This window comes from Scomber japonicus, chromosome 2, assembly GCF_027409825.1.
Source record: "Scomber japonicus isolate fScoJap1 chromosome 2, fScoJap1.pri, whole genome shotgun sequence".
Classification (NCBI taxonomy): Eukaryota; Metazoa; Chordata; class Actinopteri; order Scombriformes; family Scombridae; genus Scomber; species Scomber japonicus.
Genome location: NC_070579.1, coordinates 15,615,237 through 15,639,199, shown reverse-complemented (window position 1 = coordinate 15,639,199; position 23,963 = coordinate 15,615,237). Strand labels below are relative to the sequence as shown.

The following is a 23,963-nucleotide window of genomic DNA, read 5'->3' as shown; positions in this document are numbered from 1 at the left end:
GAGCTCTCTGAACTCTGTTCCGTTAGAAGATTTGAAAAAAAAAAAGGTGAAAAAGAGATACACACCAAAAGCAGAGTATTGTATTTATATGCATTTTCTCATAAACATTTCCAAGTTGCAACTGTTTGTGCCACACATTTACAAAGTTACTTGGCATACGGTACTCCATAGAAAATACATGAAGCAGAATATCTGCCAATAACATTTTGAAAGCTACAGCTGTCATTTAAGGAAATATTGATGAAATTTATTTGACAACACTTTTATGAGCCAAATTTTGTGTAAGTCAAAATTAGTCCTGCATCTGAAGCATTCTTCCACCATAGTTATACAAATATATATTTAAGATTAAAGTTTAAATAACTACAGTTTGGCACTTACGTACAGTGACCAAGAGAGCTCAACACACTGAACCAAAAGAAATGTTTCTATCACTTTAACAACACATAGATACCATTTATACATATAAATACACTCCTCCTACTCAATGATGTTCAAAAATCCAGTGCAATTCAGTTATTTCATTCCAAGAAATTGCATGGCTCTTGATTACATTATTGTGACATTACAGGATAAGTGGCAATTCATCTACCTTGTTACTGATTACATGTGTTTTTATCTAGTTTTACCTAAAGATTGCAGCATTTCTCTGTCTGTGTTGTCTGTATTTGCAGTGATAATGCTGCTATGTGTTTGCCTAATGGATGGCATTGCTTGTGTTCTCTTAACGCCCAACCACTGCAGCCAAGACGTAGCCAGTAGCATCTTACATCAACATTAGTTTATGCCATACTGTACCTTCTACAGCTCTTTTGAAGAAGACTTTGCAGCTTCCACATGTCACGACACCATAGTGACATCCTGATGCCTCGTCTCCACAAACCAGGCACACTTTGGCCGTTGAGGATGGCTGTCTCAGGGGTGAACTGGAAAGACAACAAAGACACACACAACATTTTCCAGATCAGCCATAAATCAATAAAGAATTTTTAAAAGTCAACAACAAAAGCCAGCGCAGACTGTCCCCTTCTTGACTGTGTTACAGTCTGATACACATTGTGAAACATTTTTGGTTTTACGACCCACAGAACAGTAGCTGCACAATGTGGCTAGCCATAAAGATGTCTGCCAACCAAGAGAGGAGGGCTTTGCACTCGTCTGATTTACAGCTTCACCAGGCTTACAGAGATGACAATGACAGAATTATAGAGGAGATTATTTAAATTCAATAAGCAAAGAGACACAGAGCAGGATGTCATATTTAAGTGTGATCCAAAACACTTGTACCCTTCCCTGCCATGAAGAGTGTGAGGCACTTAAAAAAGTGTTGAGTGGTGGACAAAAATAATACAAAGCATGATGAAGAGAAAATCTCCCTGTATGATAGTGTACGTTATGTAACCAGTTTAGGATCAAAGACCAAAGGGGAGAATCAGTAGTGACGTGTTCTGTACAGTAAGTAGCATGACATGTTGCTGTTATTTACATTGAGACATAACCAGCAGGCAACACATCTGATGACAGCCCGCTGCAGTCTTCCGGATCCCAGGCATTATTTACTCTGGCATCATTTACCGCTTTCACTACTGACTGTTTTCTACATTAGCATTACATTACAACTCAGTATGTACACTATGTTCTTACTAATAAAGTATTAAATAGGGACAATTAGTTAAGAGTTACTGTTTACACATTCCTGCAAATGATCCCATCCAGGTCCTGGTAAAGAGTCTCAAAGGTCAACAGTAATGGATGATGTCTGTCTGTAGTTTATCTACTGTACATTCAGGTACTAAAGAGGCACACCAGGACATTTTTAACTGCCACGTTTGAAAGAACATGTAGACTCATTCAGTGCATACAAAGCATAGTTGAGCAATATGTAAATACATACAAGGTAAATTATCAGATTAATCTTAATGACCATAAATGTAATAGTAACACCCAACCACCCTTTTTTTTAATACATCCATGTACAGTAAGTACTGTATGTCCAGTCTTATGTTGGCTCACTTCTTCTATATTATTCCTATTCCATTGCAGTATATAACCAGTTAAAGACACTAGGCTGTTGGATGATGGGATGGTTAAAATTTTGGTTAAATGTTTTTGGTAGTTTTAGCTTTATCAGTTCATAGACAATTAATAAAAATTGCAATACGGGCAATTTTCCAACATTTTCCTAGTATTAATCCTGTGTCTATGGGTTAACTGTTCAATTACATCTTATTTCATGATGTATTCATCAGGTATATGCCAAATTTCAAGTATTTTTTACAATAACTATTAATCAATAACTCTGTCTTGTCTCCTGTAAACATTTTCAAATGTTTGATATAACTCTTCTTGAACTCACTGGTGTAAACAAAAATGTCTCCAATCAAATGTGGCTTTGGGCAACTGATTAACCTCACCCATAATTTTTTCAATCTGCATTTGACGACTTGTCAGTCATATTAGCAAGCAGGGCAACATCATAGATGGAGGCCTGTGTTATATCAGTGAGCAAAGACTTTATTTTTATTTCCAAAGAATGTGCTTGAGGTCTAATTTATTAATTTCATAGTCTCATCCTCGTCCTGATCTAGCAATGCAGGTGAGGGTGAGGTGTGTTTGTGGAAGCCAACGGTCTTTCACAGCTCGGTTTCTCTCTGCAGCTCCGTATTGTGCTGTTTTCACAAAGCCACGCCCACTTTTTAGCACTCCAATCAAATGTGAAGGATTAGATTCAAATCCCTCTTGTAACTGTACACCACTCATATATTCCATTTCACTGGAAAATATGTCAGTGCAGAAGCTAAAGACACTCTGACTCCTGTTTCAGTTTGACTTGAAAGCAACCATTTTTTTAAAAATTAAATGTCAATATACTATACTGCAAATTACTATAAGTGGCTTGAAATACTAGGCCTTGTTTATTAGGCTTTTCAGAAGTTAAATCAAATGCACACCCAAGGACACTAAGACAAAATCTGTTTCTCAAACCAGTGAATGGAAATTTAAAGCATAAGACAGATAGAGGGTGACAGGTAGATTTATATAAAATAATATGCTACCTGAATACTTAATAATTTGGTATGGAACCTGACATGATTTCATCATTATTTCTGTGGCTGGGGCGCCATGCATGCACGTGGCGGGGAGCTAAATAATGTGAGTAAAATTGGAACGGGCTATATTAGCATAGGCTGCTTATTTATGCCCTTTGTTAGAGGAGTGACACTGAATTAGTTGAGTCTCGGGTCTAATTAACATATATTCACATTCTTAGTGGATTAAAAGATTAATGCAGTTAATATTAAGGCTATACACAAGAAAAAAATGAAGATATACAGTATAATCTCTGATAAAACATTAACCTGCATGCGCATACACAAACAACACACAACAAAGAACACAACATGTAGATGGGTACAAAGAGAGAACACCATGTATCAAAACATTAAAAGTGGCCTCAGCTTCCCCTTCTTTTCTGTGCTAATTACCTCTCTCCCATCTCAATCAATAACATGCAAGGTGATTGTCTGGTTAACATTCTCCTTACATCCTTCATCAAACCAGCTGCCAAGCTCTCTCTCTCCTTCTCACTCTGTCTCTCTGCCCTCTCTCTCTCCCTCTCTCTCTCATGCACACACATTTCCTCCAGGGGACAAGCTGGAAAGGGGTACAGCAACAGCACACTCAGATACAATCACGACCACTGATCTAATTCCCTCTTGTCCATCTACACACACATTCAATTTGTTAGGACGCTTAGAGGAGTCTCTGGTGAGGTGTTTGTCTGACTAGATCTTTCTGGCACTGGGCCCCATGGTTCCAGCTAATGTGAGCGTGCGTGTGTCAGTGTGTGTGCATGCACAAATCCAATCCATGTCAAGATGTGTTTTTCAGTATGCTGATCTACTAAATATTACCCCATACATTGGCCTTTTCACACCATCATAAAGCAGTGTTAACAAGAAGACAGTCCACGCCAAGAAAAATAGCAGCGGAAAAGTTTATGGCCAAAAACAACACGCGTAGCATATGAGAAGTCCCTCTCAAGTATGCTTCTAATATCCAGTCAGTGGTCAACTCTTTAATAGTGCCGCACATGAAAACCTTGTCATTGCGTGCCAGCCTGCCTGCTGGTCCACCAACAAGGTGACTTCCCCTCCCTCAGAGAAGTATATAGGTCATTCACTCTCTCAGCTTATGAAACCAAAGCAGACAGGCCAGGCTGCAGTGACTGTGCACCAACGGCTGCCAGTAGCCCAAAACTAAACACAAGCTACCAGTCATTCCTAAATCAGGCAGTTTCAGCAGTCAGTGTACAGTATATGCAGAAATAATAATGGAAATATGCTTTAATGAGTTTGAGAGAGAAACAGTGATAACATGCAGCAAACATCTCCAGTCAGAACCAAATCAGGGACGTTGCGGTCAAGTAGTGTGTGTTTTAGACCACTAGGCCACACTAAGTGAGTTTGGCTCGTCATTCTTGCAGTTTAAAATATTCTGAGGTTGCAATTTCTGTCTGTTTCAATGAGAGCTTTAATAATGATGTAGCACTGGAAGAAACATCTTGTTAAAGCAGACAGTTCAACCTGTTAATTTTTGCACGAAGACCCAAAGTGTCAACCTTCTTCTTATGCTGAAAACACAAAGCCACAGAGCAGGCACATTTGCAGAGATAATGTTGATTTACAGTAGTGCAGGGGTTCATTTTAGGAAACGTCATTACACAGTCCAACAAGAATATAATAATTTCCATAAGAGTATCTTTAAAATGACATGTGTGACTGAACCCCAACATGTTCTGCAATTGTGTGCAGGATGCTTTTGTGAACTAGGACAGTAACGTTTTTGTCTTAACCTCTGTCTTCTCTATTTCTGGGTACAGTCTCAGACTTACTCAATGGGACTGACTGCATAGATCAAAGGTCTCATTCTTCGCTCCAGTTGTTGCTTTTTTCCCTTCCTACAAAAAACCCCAGGGCAGCGGTTTCATTGTTTTCCATGTCCTTTCATCTATAAAGATAACACACAAAGCTAACAACTGATTTAGTTGCTGTTTATTTCCCATGAGGATACAGATGAGTGTGAGTACACAATGCCTGTTTCTTCCCACCAAAATGTACAAGCAGAAATTTGTATCTCTCACGGACTCTATTGCCCTCTTCGCTGCTTCTCAGACCAACATGCTGCTTGCAAAAAATATTAATGAAATGACAGAGGAAAAGAAATGTAGCTTAGAGCCAGATGAGGCCCCCTATGCCCAGTAAAATGTGTGAGGACTGAACTACAGGACAGATGTTTGGGTTAAAATTGGCCTCATGTTTTTCTACAAGTAATTGGGATGTCACACTGGGAGCATTTTCCAAATGGTTCAAATATCTCCACCCTCTCTCAGCTGCGGAAAGAATGCTAAATCAGCGAGAGCTACATCTAGAAAAATGGTTATTTAAGCCAAAGATTTATCAGAATCCATAAACATTACACTTGATAATCACAGCGGTCATTCGAAGCAGTGTTCCTCTTCCCCCCCCCCCCCCCCCCCCCTTTTTTTAAAGGGGCTTTTTCTTGAACTTTGTCAAAACCACAGCAGGTCTAAGTCTGTTATCTCCATTAACCATAAACAGGTCAATATGGGTCACAAGAAAAGGTCAGAAGTCATCCAAGCGTAGCATAACTAGAACAATTAGTTGCCATAGAAACAGAGCATGAATTTGAAAAAAAAAAGACAAATTAGAGATACTGTACAAAGGAAGTCAAGGGGGCCGTAGTTATTCTGAGGTTATCAAGATAACATCATTATGGGTGAATAATGGGCCGTGAGATGGCTGTATGATGGAGGACAAGCAAGGCTCACGTGGTAAGAATGAACCCTGTGACCCACATAAGTACATTAGCATGACAGAGTCAGTAAACAAGGAGCTGAACCACAGAGAGAGTTCTGTTGTGTAGAAAAACAATGTCCTCATCATGTATGTAATGTGTACAGTACTGTGCTGTACTGTATTTAGACTGCTGTAGAGCCAGCCGCCCACTGTAAAGATAAATATGTGTATGTGTATGTGAATGTGTTTATCTGTGTGTGTGTGTGTGTGTGTGTGTGTGTGTGTGTGTGTGTGTGTGTGTGTGTGTGTGTGTGTGTGTGTTTATGTGTGTGTGTGTGTGTGTGTGTGTGTGTGTCTGTGCCTGTTCATTCTAGAGGTTGTTATCATACGGATAGTTCAGACAAGTACCACAGCCTCCCTGAACTTGCCCTTCATGAAAGGGAAGCATCCTTGACTCTGCAAAAAAAAGAAAGAAAAAAAACACAGCATCCACGGTACAGTACCTCTCTACAGTCTGGCCTACAATATTTATGTAATACACACTTTGGCATGCTGAAAAACCTTAAGCTAGACCCGTTCAAAGGATATTTATATAACACACAACTTGGCATATTGGAAAGGTAAAGGTAGATTAGTTTAAACAAGCTGAGGGAGATGGAGAGAGAGAGAGAAAAAGAAAGAGGACAAAATGGCTTACATAACCATGAGCAGACAGTATAAACATTAGGTTGACACCCACTCACCGCCTCTCAAAGGGAGAGAGGTCTTATGGGTAGTGTTAGAGAGCCACTGGGGATTTATTTTTCCTGGTGAAGGTGACCCTGGCATTGGGCAGAGTACCTGAGCATACAGAAATATGAGATTTCCTCTTCGCCAGGGTTGTGTTACACTTGTGTTAAGGTTACAGTATAATCAACTCCTACAGGCTGCTTCACATATTGAAGAAAAAAATGTATAACCTTAAAATGTTGTGCATGAGGGTTTCGTACATTTGAGTTAGTAAACATTGTGACTTTCCCCTGCAGTGTTAATAATTATGGTAAAATACAATATTCACCATCATATAAATTATATTTCACCACAAAAAAGGGAATTTTGTAGTCTGATGGAATCTGTATTCCAAGCTGTCATTGCTCTCCTTGTTTTAAATTCCAAGCTGTTGTGTTGTCTCGCCTCCAAGGCTTATGCCTACAAACTTTAAGTGACCTTCCCCATAACAGCAAATCATGATTATCTTTCTCATATAAATCCACTGTTTTGAGTGTAAACAAAGAAATGAGACAAGAATTGCACACAAACACAGCCCCCTTCAGGGAGTTGATAGAGGCTCGGTCTATGGGCGGATACAGACTCCAGTATCTTTCTGATCTACACACAGTATCCAGTTCGTATCTACCCTCACCGAACATGTCTAAAGTTGTACCTTTCTCTGGCATTACATTCCAAATGCAACTATAAACATCAACTTCACAGCCACTCTATTCTGAACTTTCACCTCTTCTTTAGTAAGCTGCAGCAGCTGAGTGCCCTAGGGGCCTTAAGGAGCCTTTAGGGCAGTAGGAGTATAACCCAACTGGTTATAACTAGCAGGAGCTGTTTGACCATTTTAACTTCATCTAAATCACTCACTGTCAAACAAAATGAATGAAATTAATCACCCGAGGTATTTTGGCTAAGTGGTAAAGCATGCAGGCACGGATCTCAGGGAGATGTGGCAGGGTGTTATTATCTGGCGGGGAGGATTATCATGGCTGGAAACTCCCGTAATTCATGCCTGTCAAGGGCAGCGAGGGACTGATCATATCCATACAGTATAAAATTAGGTACAGGATGCAATTGCGATCCCAAAGCTCAGTTCATGGTTAGTGTGCAGCATGACATACTTAAACTCTGTGTGAAGGCTCATGTGCTGCTGGCGAGTGCTCACTGGTTTGCATGCTTTTCATACTTTTCAAAACTTCACACAAAAACTGTAAAAAGTGGTGCTTATTTGAAATTCTGCTTTCAGCACAGTGCCAAAAAAAAGGAAAAACAAACATTTCTTATACAGTCAATGGGGTCAACGCATGCCCACTTCTTCAGTTCGACCATATGCAATCCACAAAGTTTATTTACACACAAAGCATGAACCTGATCTCCAATAATGCAAGGAACTCCATTTAGAAGAATCATGCATCTGCTCTTTCGAAAAAATGTGCCTGTAGAATGCCTAGCAGAAGGTTTAGGGGTGTAAAGCTCACACTTGGTACTGTAGCTCGATGATCTCCAAAATTTTCTCCATTTAGAGAAATGTATTTCACAGCTGCACGTTGTCACATGCTACCAGAGGTGGACAAAAAAAAGCATCTGAAAAATATAGTATAACGCAAAGATAAATATACTTCTGAATTCAACCCCGTAAAACAATCCTGCTATTCATTAATGCAGCTCTGTAACAGCCCCAACAAATCTCCTCGTCAAGTCCTGCGGCACTGCTTTGATCGACAACGACAAAAGTGTCTTTAGCGACTAAAAAGAACTTAGGTTCTCACATGCTCCTCACACTGATCCGTTGCTGATCCCTAAAGTTTCTGTTTTTAGCGGCGAGTTATTGAAGACCTTTGCCGAAAAACAGAAACAGCCACAAAACAGCTGGAACGCAATTCAGCTGACATGTTGAGAAATACGTTGTTGAGCATCAGGTTGATTTCAAGGCATGGGAAATAGAGAAACAATGCAAACAGGAGGCCCATGATAACCACAAAATGTTCAACACATGAAGGAACATGAAATACCAGCTCAGTGACTTAAATCACATTTCCCTCCTCAACATAAACCTACATGATAACAACAAAAATAAGCACAGTAGTTGGCGCAAATCTAACTAAATAGACGAATGGGAGCCTGTTTTCACCACCTTTGCGAAACAAGGCTCAAAATGTGCTCTAATCTAGCTTACTGCCACGAACATAAACACGAATGGACCACTTCAAAGCTATGCTGCTAAAACTGGTTTTGTTATAGCCCAAAATCCTTTTATTTCAGTGGCATGGATGAACTCTAGACCTGGTCTCCCGCTGTGTTCACATTTTAACCCTATTTACTGCTTACTTTGCTTTCTCCTACCAGCTCAATGCAATACCTGGTTCCTTACAGTACAAATGTGTGCCAGTTGCCTGTACAGCAGGTGACCTCCAAACTCAGCTTAGAGGCCCTAGGACAAATGAGAAAAACAAATCCCTGGAGAGGAAGATTATCTTTAAAGGATCAGCCCTGACCTGAGCCACCTCAACGCCACGCACTCCTTACCTCTGTTCTCCACTTTCTAGCAACAGTTAGCGCACAGCTGAGTCTGGTTTGACCTAACCTTATTAAGTACAATACGTGTCTAGTCATAGATTACAGTATACTATGAGCTTAAGGTGGGCATTTTAATTCTAAAACCTTAAAAAAAAGTGAACTAAGCCTTGTGGGTCCAGAGGAATGAAACGTGCCAAATAATATCTTATTCAAAAGGCGACCTTTTCCTTTCCCATGTGATTCAAAAAGGCCTCACTCTGAATGTAGGTTAATGTACACTGACGCTGACACATGTTGCCAGCAACCCTACGCATTAGCTGTCACATGCGATCATCCTCAAATCCCACCAGTCATTTACAATTCTGCTGGGACAAACATGGAAGAAGAGCAGACAAGAAGTCCAGCGTGTGCAGAGGGGATGCACTGTACAAACAAACCATTGTACATTAACATCCATACTGTGAGCTAAAGTTAGCTATGGGTCTGCCAAATGGGCCTGGGGTGTTTATTGTATGTATAGTTAATAGTTGAGTGGCTCACTGAAGTCACAGGGTATGAAACCACAACCCAAAGAAGTGGGCTGTGTATGGGGGCCCAAGCCAAGTCCCTGGTTGGCTCAGATCCAGGTGGTTAGCACCACGGCAGCACATTCTGCATGTTAGCTCAAGAACTGCTGAGAACTGCTCTCCAGTCAGCTCTATAGTATTTGACAGGTTCAACAGCAGACGGGCAGTCGTATACCCAAGTGGAAGTCCTGCTTGCAATCACCCACTTAGTCCGAACTGCTGCTGACAGCATCTATCAGGAGCCAATCAGGTAATGAACAACGTGCCAATGAAACATGAACTATACAACTGAGTGATTATAAAAAAGTGTACATTTTCTGCAGTTTATTGCATTAAAAGAGTCTTCTGCATACAATGAGATTTAGTTGCACGTACAAAAGGAGATTGGCGCTTGTTTTATAGTTACATTTTTAGAGGCTGGGTCAATTAACGCAACATAAAATCGCACTTTTATGGCGATTCAGTGCTGCTGAATGGGAGATTAATGTAACTCAGAGCAAATTCAATGAATGGTCCAGCAGGATTATGACTATGACTACAATTTGTCCAGCAGCATCAGCCCTGCTCATTGTAAAGCTTGACATTATTTTGCTAAAAGGTCAACTTTAAGATTCTGACCTCATAAGTACAAAAGGTCCCACAACATGCGGTACAAAATGCAAAAGAAAAAGAAGGTTAGAGGGCAAAGATGCACGCCCACACACACACACACACACACACCCACACACACACACACACACACACACACACACACACACACACACACACACACACTATCTGGTCAAACTAAATGTGTCTGTGCAATGACCTTTTTCAAATTCAGTGTGTTCACCTCCAAAGGATTACAGGCCCAGATGGCCACTGGATGAACAATGCAACACCTGCTGAGGGACATAGCGCAATTAGGTTTTCGTAAAAAATACTGCAAAAAAGGAAAATTTCGGTCTGCACAATGAACTATCAAAGGAACATGTTCACATGTGCTGTCTGATCTACCTACTAGCTAATTTAACTCTGCCTAGAACTACAATTTAATCCAAACCTTTAGTCTATATTAGATCGACAGTCATGTTTAGTCCTTACAGTGCACCATGAGTATTAATGGTTTTTCTCAAATGTCTCATATTAAGTGGGAAAATATTGTACAGTATAATTTTGACTGAGAAGAAAGGGTAGCAGTGAAGAAGTATATCTGTAAAGAGATCCACAGTGTGATACTGTTTTTCATTATAGAAAAATATATATTAAAGGTGCAATATGTAGCTTTCATGCACCTTCAACCAGAAGCAAAGATGACAAAACATTATGATGATGAAGGTTTTTGATTTTGTTGCTGCTGTCAGTATTAATGTTCCGTATTAACTATTCAGTGTGAAAACAAATATTGTGTATAATTCACCGTCTGAAGTGATGAAGTCAGCCTACACTGTAATCTGAGCAGGTGCATCCTGACGAACCCGATCATCCTTTCTCAATTTTCTCAGAGGCAAAGTTGTGCACCACTTGAAATTTGACCAGATTGGCCGTAAGAATGAGGAAACACAACTTCTGACTGATCTCAGTTTGTACAGCTTTCTTGAAAAAGGATATATAGAGCTGATATTTTTTTATACACATGCTCTCATGCTACAGCTATGTCTTCCTCCTACATCCCTCTCATGAGGAATGCACCAGGTTTTGGCCATCTCCACGCATTACCCAGATTTGCCTTAACACCAGTTTTAAAAAAAAAAAAGTTGCACAAAGAAGAAAGAGATGATAACAGAAAATCAAGATTCTGAAATAAATAAAAAGGTTTTGTTTTTTTAACCTAGTTATTGCCAGTATTATCACAGTTGGTACTTAGATGCAACACATATTGTAGCCCAAAACACAATTTCCTGTTCAAAACAAGAGGTTAAAAATAACATCAGTCATCGTAACCTTGACTCAGGTGAGCACTGCCTCACAGGTATGGCTGACTATTGATGTATATTTAATAAGGTGAAAGATTTGCAGTGATGCATGTGGCTGCCCTTTCAGAGCAGGCGCCCATGTCACCTTTTTCGGCCAGCCACTCCCAGAGATGTCAGCAGTGGTGAGGCACACTGGAGGAGTACAGGGAATAGGGCAATGAGAGATGCAGTCAGACCATTCTATAGCAAGAGGAAATATTTAATTGTATTCTTAAATCCACATGTGACTCTGACAGCCTTTAAATTAAAACTGAAATATTTCCCATCAATAAATAACAATGAAATAGAAAATGTATGAAAAATCAAATTACATAGCTGATATTCAATGAAATTAACAATAACATTAAAATTAGCACTTCACATCAGATACACTTTTATATATCATTTAGTATCACTCATTTGGACAGAATTTTGTAAAACTATCAAATAATATCATTGTACTGACAAGATTAGTCCTAATTGATATGTTATAATTCATGAAATATAAATGCTAAAAAAATATGTATTTTATGGTTATTGTAGCTTCTCCAATGTGAGGATTTGTAACTTTTTTCCTATGCTATAGTATTTGATATAAATGTGCTTTTATCTGTTTTGTTCTGACAAAATATGGAATTTAAAGATTATAGTCATTTGATCTCGAAACTAATTGGATAATCATTATTTCCACCAGCAATAGATTAAACTGTCACAATATGATACAATCAAAGGTAAAACATTGAGCATAAACTGTCATTTTTCTCTATCTGTTACCATACAGACCAAGCTTTTAATTAACAGATTAACTGTTAAGAAGAAAATAAGTAGTTGCAGCCCTAATATTGTATTATTGATTATAAATCCTCATAGAATCTGCTTCACTTTAAAATATTTATAGTCTGTTAAAGAAGCTGAACAGTAATATCCATCACGGAAATTAAATGTTATGTGCTGCTTATCATCTGACTGAACCATCCTTGCCCTCTTCCTTCAGGCCAGCAGTCACATGTGTGCAAATATATCAACGTACAGTTGCAGGCACAAATACACACATTTCCCACAATGTTGCAACTCCCTTCACTCTGCCCTTTATATAAATTATAACATCAGGCTTTGCCACAAAGATGCCCTGTTCAAATAAAACATTTGCCCAACCAAATACTCCTGGGGCTCAGAATATCTCCCACATTTTCCATCTAAGGGAAATACTGTTGATTCAGAGTTTTCTTTCATTCCTCTCCCTCTCTGCTGCTCTCCTCTTGTGTGTACACTACGTCTCATTGTTTGAGGTGTTTGAAGCGACGAAGATTAGGGTAAATACATGACATCTTGGGATCACTGCATAAATATTTAAGAATGAGAGATAGGTCTCAGGTGTAGAAGGGAGGGGAATGTACAGTATCCTCTGTGATACTATTGTTGTATGGAAGCCTATAGGGGACTAAAATGTAAACTTGAAAATGAAAATGTAATTCTATGTGTTATTTAAGTAAAATAAAAATTCAATATAAACAGTGTAATTTAATTTTCCATTTATGCTAGCAATATTTAATTCACAGTTAAAATGCCATTTTCTAACGATTTGAAAATTGAAACAGCATTTGACATTTCATTTTCAAAGACTTCTATTGCATTTTTGGGATAAAATAAAGATGAAAATGTGATCTGTCAGTCCTGTCGTCAAGGCGAGTCTTCAGTTGGGACATCAGTCATTCTCTGTAGGCGAGACACCATTCCCACAGAAAGGTTCAACTACAGTCAACGGTGTAAACTTTCACTTATTTCACCTAAGCAGTTCTCCAAAATCTGTTTCTGAACAATTCAGAGATGAGAAACAAGCAATCCAGTTGCCAAATCTTCACTTATATTCGCCAACAAGGCCTAATTTAAAAGTTTGTTCTGACTTTCATAAGGCCACGGCACTACTGTCAAGTTGCACAGAGCAGATCAAGCTGAGCAGGAGGTCAGACACAGGAACAACATAAGAGAATCCAGTCAATTTTCAAAATAACACTCCCTGTGCCCATGAGGGAACATTTATTACGTATTGTAACCGCAGATGGGGCGACTATTGGCTAGCATAGCCAATCAAATGTCAAATTGACAAGACTACTACTTAGCTTAAGCCTGAGCACAGCCAGTAAGTTAGATTTTCATGAGCCTGAGCCTTCGTTGTGATTTGTTTTGTCTGCATAAAACACTAAAATCTATTTTAGTTTGCTGTTTGCATGGTCCTAGCATTAGCTAGTTGAGTGGATGCTCTATTCATGTAATACTGCTTGCATAAAATCAAGTTACATTGTTATATTGAATTTTCATTTTCAAATCTGAATTTTCAAAACAGTTGAATATTGTCCACTGTACAGCGGGATACGATAAATGTCAAAAAGCTTCCCATTTCCATTTTAATATGGTCATAGCACACCCTTGCTAGTGAAAATTAAAATGCAAATTGGGTTATTGGATTTTCATTTCAGGTTTTACTCAAATAACACAGATGTGAAAAATGATGATGAAGTTTATGTGATAATTTTAATATATATGTATTTATTTATTTAAAAATCATTTCTATATATATATACACACACATATATATATGGAAGCCTATAGGGGACAATATTAAAGACCTGAGTTTTCTCAAGATGGATCTCTTTCTCAAAGAAGACTACTCATGGTCCAACCTGAGTGGCTTTTAAAAAATATTTTAATTACTTTTTTGTGAGCAGGACTTTAGTCTCAAGTGACATTCTGAGCTCTTAAACAGGAGGCCATGGGGATTTACACAGTGAACAAAGGATTCCCTATTGAAACACAGCTTTGTGCAGCAGAAAAGCAGCTTGTAGTTCTACATTTTCTATCTATTCACTGTTCTGCTTCATGTTGCGAAACCCGTCAGCGCTAATGAGTAGCTTTATAAGAGGAAATAGAGCGTAATTGTTTTTTCTGAGTGATACAAAGCCATGGGTGAAATTGGGAAAGATGTCTGTCAATCTCACATCAAGCATATACCTTCTGTGAAGACCTGACTGGCACACAACAGCCAGATTTCTGACACCGTATACTATGCAGCACGTTGACGGCCTCTAAATGTGCCAGTGACTCCTCTTTATGTACTCTGCCCCCAGGGTCTGTCTGTCCACAGAGGCTTTATATGAGAAAGCCTGTCATAACAGCCATGTTAGAGTGTAAGGCATTCCCATTTCACTGGGATCCCTGGCCAAAGCATACAAACTCTGGTTACTGTAAATTCAGAAGAAGTGCCAGGCGGCTCTGAACAGATCTGTCACCACCAAATCCCCAAGGGAAACAGAGGTCATAATTTCCATTTAACACCTGCTGCTCCTACGCGTACATGTTACGGTTTATAGCCTTGCACATGTTCACTGAGCGTACGTGTATATATATATGTATATATCTGTGTGTGTCTATATATATAGATATATACACACACACACACACATATACACACACACATATATATAAGCATATTTTTCTGTGTATATAGCCTGACAAAATGAAGACTTCCAAAGATCCAAAAAGGCCCAAACCTGTAAGGCCTTGCTGCTGTGCTGCAGACACATGGTCTTTGAGGTTTAAGATGAAGGATTCTTTACTGTTCTAGATAAATCAGAAACTGGCTAACCCCGCTGGATGTACAAAGAAACAGGGATTTGTAGACTGTGTTTATATTTTTTTCATGTCTGGATTTTATTTGTGTCCTGGTGTCTCCACTGTATCTAACTATGCTCTTAGGATCTATTCACAAAAGCATGTTGGATATATAAACCTGTTCAGAAAACCTATAAAATTGTATTCTTCATTTTCTTCACATCATTTAAGTTTTTTAAGCTCTGCAACTTTCACCAAACAAAGCATTTTGAGTGTTTGAGCTCCTTCTTCTACTTTCTCCACTGATTTAATTTGACCTTCCTCTCATGCCACCTTTTTTTGTAAAGGGCTAACTTTGGCATGCTGCTGACAGGTCCTTAAACCAGCTGCACTGTCCCTCTTTAAACACTCATGCTTCCTCAGCCGTTCTGTCAGAGCCTCCCTACTCCTCCATGTCTTCCCTATTTTCTGAAGCACACACTGCGTGCATTATCCCTGTAATCTTTGCCTCCTGCTGAGCAACTTCTTCTAATTTATGTGGATTAAAGCCATTTGTTGCATCGTGGAGCCAAACATTACCATTAGCCTCATGCTGGAGTCTTACATCTTCTGTTGTATACCGGAGGCATTAAAAAAATCCATATATGTTTAGTTGAACTGTCTCTTTAAACTCATTGCACCCCAAAGCCCTTTGTGCCTGAGTTGAATGTACAAAAGGACTATTTGAAAACTTGTTTTTGTTGTGATAGCATCAGTTGTTATTAACGAGGAGCAAATGCTGCGTAAATGAATCTGTCTGAGCTCCTCGCCCTCGGCCATCAATCAGAAGTAATACACTCACTGCTGATTTAATAGGGTAAGAACGGCTGCCACGGTGCAGCACAATGTTATGATGCTGCATGTCATTCACTGAAACTATTAGTTCCTCCATTCTGTATGCTTCTGTCCTCTTTCCTTACCTGTCTTTGAAACCCAGCACACAAGGAAGATAAGTGAAAGTGTTTAGATGCAGCCACAGCTTATGAAGCTGTTCAAACAGTTTTGCACCCTAGGGAGCCATTCAAGCCACACCAAATCTATCCATAGAGACAACAGTGGACTAACAGTGAGCATTGGCTGTTTCAGGTCTGTCTGCAGCATTAGCATGTATTCCCTTGGTCTTTGACCGAGTAACAAGAGATTCAATTTCCCTGTTTCTGGTCCACTAAAATCAATTGGCACAGTTAGGAACAATGGAGTGTGAATGATACAGACTAATTCTCTTGGAGAGGGAGGTTAATGTGAAGTGCACAAGGTCAGTGCATTTTTAAAGGCAACTTTGGCTGCGACTTTCTCCTCTATTCTTTTTCTTTTTTTCTCTGTCTTTTTCTTTCTCTCACATGAACACACACACAGCTACAGAGTCCCTCAGTGGTTTCTTTCTCCTTCACTCGTTCCCTCTCCCTTTTTCCCTTTATGTCTTTGTCTCTACCACATAGGCTATCTTACACAGGCTCTCAGAGTTTTCTCTCTTTCCCATTTTTCTTCTCTTCCCCCATCCCTTCCTCTCTCACTCATCTGTCTTTCAGCATGCTAGAAAAGTGTCTCTTTACACATCATGGAGCTCAGAGAAAGCTAGGCTGCAATAATTGGATTATTGAGCAATCGGCAAACAAACATAAGACACACGGCACAGGATCAATATGGAACGCTTGCATCATTTGAGGTGGTCAAAGGCAATATAAAGTACTAGCAGTGAATAAAGCCGTCAAACAACTTGCTGTTCAGGATTAGTGAGTATATTGTGGTGAGACATCAATAATTGCTTATTAGACATCAAAGGAATCTTTCCCAACTCCCTGTCCTGCTCAGTCTGGTGAATTTGGATGAATGTATGTCGTGAGGCTTAAACTGAGCCCTGCAATGAACGACGCAGTCTGTCTGTGGCTAGTGAAAAAGCTTTGGGTTTCTATTGTGTATTAATGTCCAGATGGATGGTTGTGTTGTAATCTGCTGCACTTTCTGTTTACAGCCAGGTAGTGCTATAAACTGACTAAATATAACAGCGGCTTCATTGAAAGGCAGCACATACTGAGTGTGCCGAAGCTGAGAAACTAAAAATTCAATACTATAATGCTATAATAGAAATTAAGATTATTTTAATGCAAGTTTTAGCAACACAGTAACCAAATTAAATTAGATTAAATTATGTTTGGTCTACAAAACGTTAAAAAAAAAATCCATTACAATTTCCAACAAGTGACAGCAATGTCTTATTGGCCAACAGTCCAAGATTTTTTTTCATTATAGAGGCCATACAAAACATTTAATACACTGACATTTTGCAGTTACAATTTCAGTAGAATGGCTGCAATCAGTGTATTTGGATGAAGAAAATCAGCATAAATCTTTTTTTGTTAGCTTTGACACGCAAAATTGCAATCAATATCAAGCTGCCTTGACAGTGTTGACCTGAGAGGAAAGCATTGGTGGTTTTTAACGAGAGCTGGATACTGCATTCAAAGATGGTGCCCCATTAATTCTGGACTGAATGTATCAAATTCTAATAATATATATTTGGTGTTCAGGAACTGTGCATTGGAAAAAAAGTGCTGTTCCCAGGGGGCTTTGATTGGAGAGCTGGAAAGTCCAAAATGGAGCAAGCTATCATAGCTTATTAGCAGCATCTACTTTTATTTAACTCTCATTTGTTGGAATATAAACTACTCCACAAAGAATGGTTTGCAGACACAGAGTTATGAGAAATGTATTGTCCTGTTAGCAACCAAGATAATACACTAGCCCATACAAGTTAGGAAGCTGTTTTAGCTCTAAGAGTTTTTCTCCCTTTGATAACCATTTATTGAGTGAAATGATGAATAATCCTCAGAACAAAAATGCCAGTGGGGAGTAAACGGCACAGTGCAGAGATAACAGAAGTCTTAAGACCTATTATGACTAGTGCTAGCATGTTCTTGACTGGCTGGTGTGTTAGTGTTGAGTTAGGCCAGCTACAGTAGTTTACTAACCACCCCAATAAACTCAACCAACACAAACCAGCACATATTCACATTTACATTTTTTATTTGATTAAAGTTTTGACGTATCAGCTGTTTGATTCGTTAGGTAATCATTTCAGCTCTATTTTTAAGTGTTCTATGATTTTGCAAGTTTTGTAAGTTCATGAGAAAGGAATCAAGGGAGGTTAAAGATTAGGACCATCCACAAGTTGCACACAACTATTTATTTTAAGTGTCACAATTTTAACAGATTGCCTACTCTGCAAGCCCAAAGAAACAAACCATTTTCCCCCCTGAGATCCTCTAAAGACAACAATAATGCAGTAAATAGCTTATACAGTACATTGTGCTTCCACACACTGTATACAGTTCCATTATAAAATCAGAAATGACTTCTTTGAATTCAGAATATGTGTGCAGTTACACCACCAGCTTTTTCTAGGTCAAGTGAATAAACACTGCACGCCCTTAAGCAGCAGACAACAGGGGGAAAAAAGAAAGACTTCCTCCAAAGTTTGCCAAGGGAACCTCTTTCACTAACCCTGAACTTCTGGTGTGGAACGTAAAAGTTGAGCTCCTGCCCGCCTGTCAGGTTGCGGCGAAGAGGGTGTCGATAAAAATGTTACATCTGAATTGACATGCTGGCAGTCTTTCGAACAAAAGCCCTGCACTGTCATTCTGCTTTACTGTCTCTCTGAGCACACAGTCACTGAGACCCTCTCACTGGTTTCTTTCTTCTGCTTCCTCACCCTGTCTCTCTCCCTTCCCCATCTCTTTCTCCCTCCCTCCCCCTCACTCTCATTCTCTCTCCCTCTAAAACCCTTATAACATCCTCCAGATTTAAGAGCTTAAATGTCAGTCTCATGATATCAGTGCCATTCAGATTAAGCGCCTTAAATACGATGTAAATGTATAAATGTAGGCCAATGAGTGGGCACCATTCAATCCAATTAGCCGTAATGAAGGCAGTCTCAAGGAATCTCAAAAGCAATAATTTCTAATCATTTTCTGCGGCTTATTGACTATTACTCTCTGCAGACAGTCAGCTGAAAATATTTCACCTTCATATAGAATTTTGGAGATTTAAGCTTTTTTTTTTTTTTTTGGTTTATTGTATGTGTGATTAGAATATCCCCAACTTCTTTAGTCGCTCAAAAGAGAGCTTAAGCCATAGTAGAGAGTAAAGTAATTTCAATTTATTATGTGAGATCCAAGGATGCTGGCACCTTCCAACACATTTCATCTTGAGCATTAAGGAGCATTCAGACCAAAAACAGCACTGCGTTGGTGGTGCGTTTTGTTTCAGGTACCGTTAAGACGGTGAATAAATGTAAACGAGGAGGGACCGGTTTGAGTAATAGGTACATGAGATTTAAGGATCATTAGATGCCAAAACACTGTACAGCAAGAAAATACCATGGTATGATGAGGAAAGATTGTCTAACTCTGGAAACCTGTCATGCAATGATCATTTAACCTCTTTCTCATCAGTCAGATGATTAACCGTAAGATTTGTCCTTTGATGCTATAATCTAATCAGGAATGAATGTGCATTTATTACTTATATGTATTACTTTTAGTAAACCCTGTCCGATTCCTCCCAGTCCTATTGGTAAATGGTAACTGAAACTTTCGTCCTTGCACTATGAATCTTCACTCACTAAAAGGTTAGTGCGATAGTCAGTGAGACAGCTAGTCAGTGAGAAGAGTACGGGCTGGCCAATGCACCTTAAAGCAGTTTTCATTGATGAGCTTTCCTCATTTAGGTATAACGTCAAAGGCAAATCTACTGAAGTCTTTTTATTTAATGCTGTAGTATACCCATATTTCTAAAACCTGATAGCATGTCTCAAGGGAGTTTTATTATTTATTGTCATAAGGAAAGACAATAGAAATTCCTGGTGGATGAGGACAACTGCAGTATTCCATGTAAACACAAAGTAGAGTTCCAAACATTGGAATTAAACACATTAAATACAAACAAATGACTCACATCACGGTATAACATATAATATGCCATTAAACGGATGCTTTGACCTCTTTCTATGTATTACTCATCCTGTACACGGGTGTTGTGGTTGACTGGTAGTTTGCAATGTTTGACTGTTTTATATTCAAGAAACATAATCATTGAAGGGGCTTTATTTTATTTATTTATTTATTATTTATTTACCAAATCCCACACCTCATTTATTCTCCCTAACATGAAAAAAATGAGACTGAAGTTACTTTTAATTTGTCCTCTACGTGATGTCATCTGCAGGGCACTTGTATGCATACACCAGTTTACACTGTAGCTATCTATATAGCAGTGTTTGCAATTGGAGTGTGTTTGTGTGTCTAACAATGGAAGCCTCAATTTTTTGGAGAATCAAATATTAGTAGGCCGCATTGATTTTGGAACAAACCTCTACGTTCTTGTGTGAGCCCAGTCTTCCTGCCAAGTTTGTCTGGTCTGTCTACTCACTCTTCCTTTCCAAACAGTAGAGTCACTTGTCTGAGCTGTGTTCAATGTGCAGAGCAGCGATCGCGCTGTGTATCCGCCTTCTTTCTTGTCTCTCTCTCTCTGATGATATCAAGAGAGGTCAGACTTGGTGATAAAATGTACTGAAATATGTAGCATCATAACGATTGCTGATATCTCTCAATGTAATTCTAGGCTTAAGTTTGGTTGATGTTTTGGCTTTCTTTGAATTCTCAACTCAAAAAAATGTCAAATGAACAAAATCTTGGTCTGTAATAGCTCAGCTGGAGTGGAAGGAAGACAGACTTTGGCTTAGACATGTTTAACATCTCAGGCTGATGCATGCAGTTAGTGGCAATGTCTCCCAAGTCACTGGCTACCAGCCAATAGGAAAAGATGACAGGAAGGACGACAGACTTTGTTTGAATTACATTCCTCACTCCCTTCAGGCATCTACTGTAAAGGCTACTTCCCCTTGTTTAAAATAAACAGCATACTTTGCATGACTTAATGTTTTTTATTGGTGCTACAAATGCACCACAAGAACAACAAACAATTCATTAGGACTTGACCCTAATCTTATTAAAGCAACTATAATTGTAGTCACATATGGCATAAAGAAATGTCCATCTTCCCAAACATAATGCTTTGATTATTATAGAGCATGATTCATTTTCTGGATAATCTGATTTTCCTGTAATTAAAAAGAAGAGGATAAGTTCAATGAGGTGTGGGTTGATGTGTGGGGATTAGTTGTGGTCATGTGGCACTTCATTGAGACTTTCCGCTCTGAAATCTGTCATCTGCAATGAACAATATAGAATAAATTGAAAGGGGACTTAGACATGCCCTTTCCCTCTGCCCTTTTGTTCCCTTTTGTGCTTATCTCCGATCATCTTCTCTCTCTTCCTCTCTGTCCATTTCCTATGCAGCTCTTTATCTCTTTCTCCCTCATCTCTTTTCCTCGCAATTACTTTTTACTGTAAATCTCAGATTTTGAGGACATTGACATAAACCAAATGAGACACACTTCTTGGAGTTGTTTCAGTGCTTTAGTTTTATGCGGCTTCAGTAATAACTGACAAATGTAGGCTTAAGATTTTAGGTCTTTTATAGTGTACACACATAGAATAAGTAATAACTTTTTTTATTATTCTATAATCATTATGAACATTATTGCACTTTTGTCTCAGCAAACAAAGAAAAGATATAGCTTAATTCTGTTCAGTGTTTTATGTCCTCCTCCTATCATAAATGATAACAATCGGTACAGGAAGCTCACATTGAATTAAGATATTCCCAATCTCTTATTTATGCTGAAAGTCACTTAACCACCTCCCATGGTGTCCTCTGAAAGGGACAGTTATATGACGACATTTTTTTTCTCAAGAATGTGATTTTGTGTCCATTATATTACAGAAAATGGGCTACGATAATTTCAAAAATGTCTTTCCTCAAGTCTACATGTTTGACATACACAGCATCCTTTGTTTAAATAATTGAAATAGCTCAAATAAACACATATAGTTCATAGATCCCAGGCCTACATAAGACTGTAATTGTTTCCAACTGAAGATATAAATTCTTTTGCTTTCTTTTTGCATTCTCTTGTGCATTTATGGTTGCTTAAGTTAAGATTTCAAGATGTGTTCCACCTAAAGTACTTTCTGTCATATGTTTGCAAAGTAATGTTATACTGTAAGTCAAATGTTATGCTAATGGGGCTTTACACCTCTCTTTTCTCAGCAATACAGACTGTGAAGTCACTTTATGGAAGAGTAAAAATCATCTTGGAAGAATATCAGCTAAAATTAGGGTCATGTGTATTGTAGCTGTGTCTCAGCTTATCTGAACATGTGAAAACATTTTGTATGAACACACTGAAATGTGTGAATGCATGAACACGTCTCTTCTATTTGTTCAGGTATGTTTTACACATTCAAACATTTGAACTAATTTCATCAAAACATTTTTACACATTCACACATTTGAATGTATTCATACAAAATGTTTTCATGTTCAAATAAACTGATACACAGCTGCACTACATATGACCCTAATTTAAGCCCAGAGAAGAACATTAGCAACTAGTGTAGCTATTGACAGAAAACTGGTAGAAGTGTGATATTCAGAAACTGTTAAAAACACTTTTTCCAGAGTGTATTTATCTCTGGTGCCTCAACTTTTGAAATCTGATAACCATGATATTAAACAGAAAGTATGTGATATTCACTGGGCTATATAGGCCATGTACTGTATACATGATTGATTCAATTTCTTCTTTAGAGAAACACCTTTAGCAAACTAAAGCATCAGGACAGGGATTGTCTTCATTCTTCCTTGTAATGAAGTATAGAGGTGTGGTGACACACATGAACGTGCTGTAACCCTCCCTTTGGCATGCTCCTTTATGTGCAAGAACCTAATCTGATTGTAATGCACTGCAGGGTTAACAGATACTGGAGGCACAGCAAGCTCAACTCTGTAAGGACAGATCAGATCAATTCAACCCAATCCATTGATTAACAGCAAGTACCCTGTGCCATCCGTGGGTTAGCTGAATATATTCTCTTTTAATCAGAGACACCACGACCTTTCATCAATGCCATCTTCCCTCTGACCAATGAGGTGTGAAGAAAGAGGAGTTGACAGGTTTGAATGTCCTTCAGTGTCTGTACTGTATCATTACCCATCTCTCAAAATAGATTGACACTATCTAAAAAAAGAAATCCGTTGTCATGCATTTGCTGTGCTTGGTGGGGCTTTGAACCCTTTTTCCAATAGTTGTGTACATTGTGAGTTTCACTCTGATGTTTGTGCGGGCTCTCCTACACTAAGGTCCAACCACAAATTAATTTCTATGTTTTCTCCTGATACAACAATTATGCTGTATTCTGAAACACTCATAATGAAAGACTTGGAATTATTTTTGGTACACACACAGGTTACTTAATCAAATGTGTTTCTTTTAAAATAATTATACATAAGCAAGACTTCATCAAGTGCTAGAGTATGTGTATTTGTCGTTTGGGACAGGATATTCCGGTATACGTCTTTCCTCGGTTTAGTATGCTCCTGATCCTAACAATTACTGTCAAAATAGTTTAATAATCTACTTACTCCAATGTGCAGAGCATTAATTCTAGAGCACGAGCTACACCTGAAACGTTCTGGCAACACATCAATGTAGCATGCTCATGGATGTATGCTAGTGGGCTTAGCCAGGTAAGCCTGTTGACCCTGTAGTGTCGATGCCATCAGAGTGACAAACGGGAGAGCCATAACACTGACCG

At 38.8% G+C, this 23,963-nt stretch overlaps 1 protein-coding gene across 1 annotated transcript in view; it reads right to left on the bottom strand.

Annotated features, from left to right (window-relative positions):
- nr3c2 (nuclear receptor subfamily 3, group C, member 2) overlaps positions 1-23,963 on the bottom strand; it is an 80,291-nt gene that overhangs the window by 32,974 nt on the left and 23,354 nt on the right. Inside the window, exon 3 of the mRNA XM_053331279.1 lies at positions 799-926. Coding sequence (XP_053187254.1) covers positions 799-926 — 128 coding nt within the window. The remainder of the gene's footprint in view (positions 1-798; positions 927-23,963) is intronic.